Source organism: Pyxicephalus adspersus, chromosome 5 (genome assembly GCF_032062135.1).
Source record: "Pyxicephalus adspersus chromosome 5, UCB_Pads_2.0, whole genome shotgun sequence".
Lineage (NCBI taxonomy): Eukaryota > Metazoa > Chordata > Amphibia > Anura > Pyxicephalidae > Pyxicephalus > Pyxicephalus adspersus.
The window spans coordinates 223,288-224,948 of record NC_092862.1 but is presented as its reverse complement, the minus strand read 5'-3'; the positions used below and the strand labels follow the sequence as shown (position 1 = coordinate 224,948).

The window sequence follows — 1,661 nt, the reverse complement described above, 5'->3', positions numbered from 1 at the left end:
TTGTACTTTGAGTAAAGGGGGTAATATTAAACCATGAATAATATACCAGAAGTACCCAGTCTGGGGGTCTCACCTTGGTGTGGAAGTAAAGGAAAACATTGCGTAAGATGTCAGACTCAATTCGTGGGAGAACAAGCTCTGTGGGTGCGTGGAGGGCCACGTATCCATAGCACAGGATCAGGGCGCTCTTTATCTTCTCCAAATCTCCGTCCGCTCGATCCTGGAAAACACAAAAAGTACATCTGAGCAGATTGACCCACAGCCCTCTATCGCCCCTGCAGAGGAGCCCTGTGTGGGGTATTACGGGATTCCCATCTGTACAATGACCCCAATCACCCGCTTCCTGCCAAATAATTATCTGTGTGTCTGCCCCCACCCCTCCACTACACCCCATAGCCCACAAAGTATCATGGAGCAGCATGGGAGGGGGGTCAGCTGCCTAGGTTCAAGTAATGAAGGGGAGAAGGAAAAAAAACATTTAATTAAAGCCATTCTGCATGTGGAAATGGAAACCCCTGATACTTCCAGGTATAAAGAGCATGTGACCCTCCTTCCAGGTGCAGCCAATCGCCAAATTGAGGTCCAGGGGGTCTGGGGAGAGAATTTTTCTGCTGCTTGGGTTCTCCGTATAACCTTGAAGACTTTGCTGTGCAATGAGGACGTAGGGAGCGGGGACCAGTGCGGGGGTCAGTGCGGGGACAGTGCGGGGACCAGTGAGGGGACAGTGCGGGGACCAGTGCGGGGACCAGTGCGGGGTCAGTGCGGGGTCAGTGCGGGGACCAGTGCGGGACCAGTGCGGGGACAGTGAGGGGACCAGTGCGGGGACCAGTGAGGGGACCAGTGAGGGGACCAGTGCGGGGACAGTGCGGGGCCAGTGAGGGGACCAGTGCGGGGTCAGTGCGGGGTCAGTGCAGGGACCAGTGCGGGGTCAGTGCGGGGTCAGTGCGGGGACAGTGCGGGGACAGTGCGGGGTCAGTGCGGGGACCAGTGCGCAGATAGAGAAAAGCAGAGAGTGGGGGTCTAAGACGGCTCCCCCTGCAGCATCAACACCGTACTTTCACCAATCATAAGCTAGCCTCTATATCCCATGCACAGGGGCCCCACAGGTCATATATAATTTCCTATACACCAGCCATGCAAATGTTTATAACCACACACGGATATAGGAGGTAAGTTACAGCAAATTGGAACTAATCTCATGGCTGCGGGCACAGGGAGGGCAATACCCAACCCTGGCATTAACATTACAGCATTAGGAGCCACCTGTGAACGGTCAGCGTGAAATGATCACTTCCCTCATGCAAGGTGAGACAGTGACCACAATCCAAACACATGTAGAGTTGTACGGATCTGACACCCCCGTATTCCTGTGTCCCCATAGACCCCCCCGGAAAACACAAACAAATCTTTCCATCCAAGGGGAACAAAATACTCTGCTGAAACGATGAGCAGGAAGTGCATTGGCCAATCCCTCGGAGAGGAAATGGCAGCCATGTTTTCCACCCCCTAACATACTCAGATCTGCTATGTCCATTAGAGTCGGGTCTGAAGATTGAATTAACATTCCCCACATCGAGCGTCACTGAAGGGGGGGCACAGCCAGCGTGTAAACAACCTTCGGCGCTGACAAAGACCAGCGGCAGAATGGATCCAGAACCTCC

General features: G+C 53.9%; 1 protein-coding gene across 1 annotated transcript in view; it reads right to left on the bottom strand.

Moving 5' to 3' along the window:
• The window catches only part of MROH1 (maestro heat like repeat family member 1), a gene marked incomplete at its 5' end in the record, with an annotated part of 41,180 nt that overhangs the window by 28,813 nt on the left and 10,706 nt on the right, over positions 1-1,661 (bottom strand). The window contains 1 exon segment of the mRNA XM_072413182.1: positions 74-220. Within this exon segment, the coding sequence (XP_072269283.1) occupies positions 74-220 (147 nt within the window).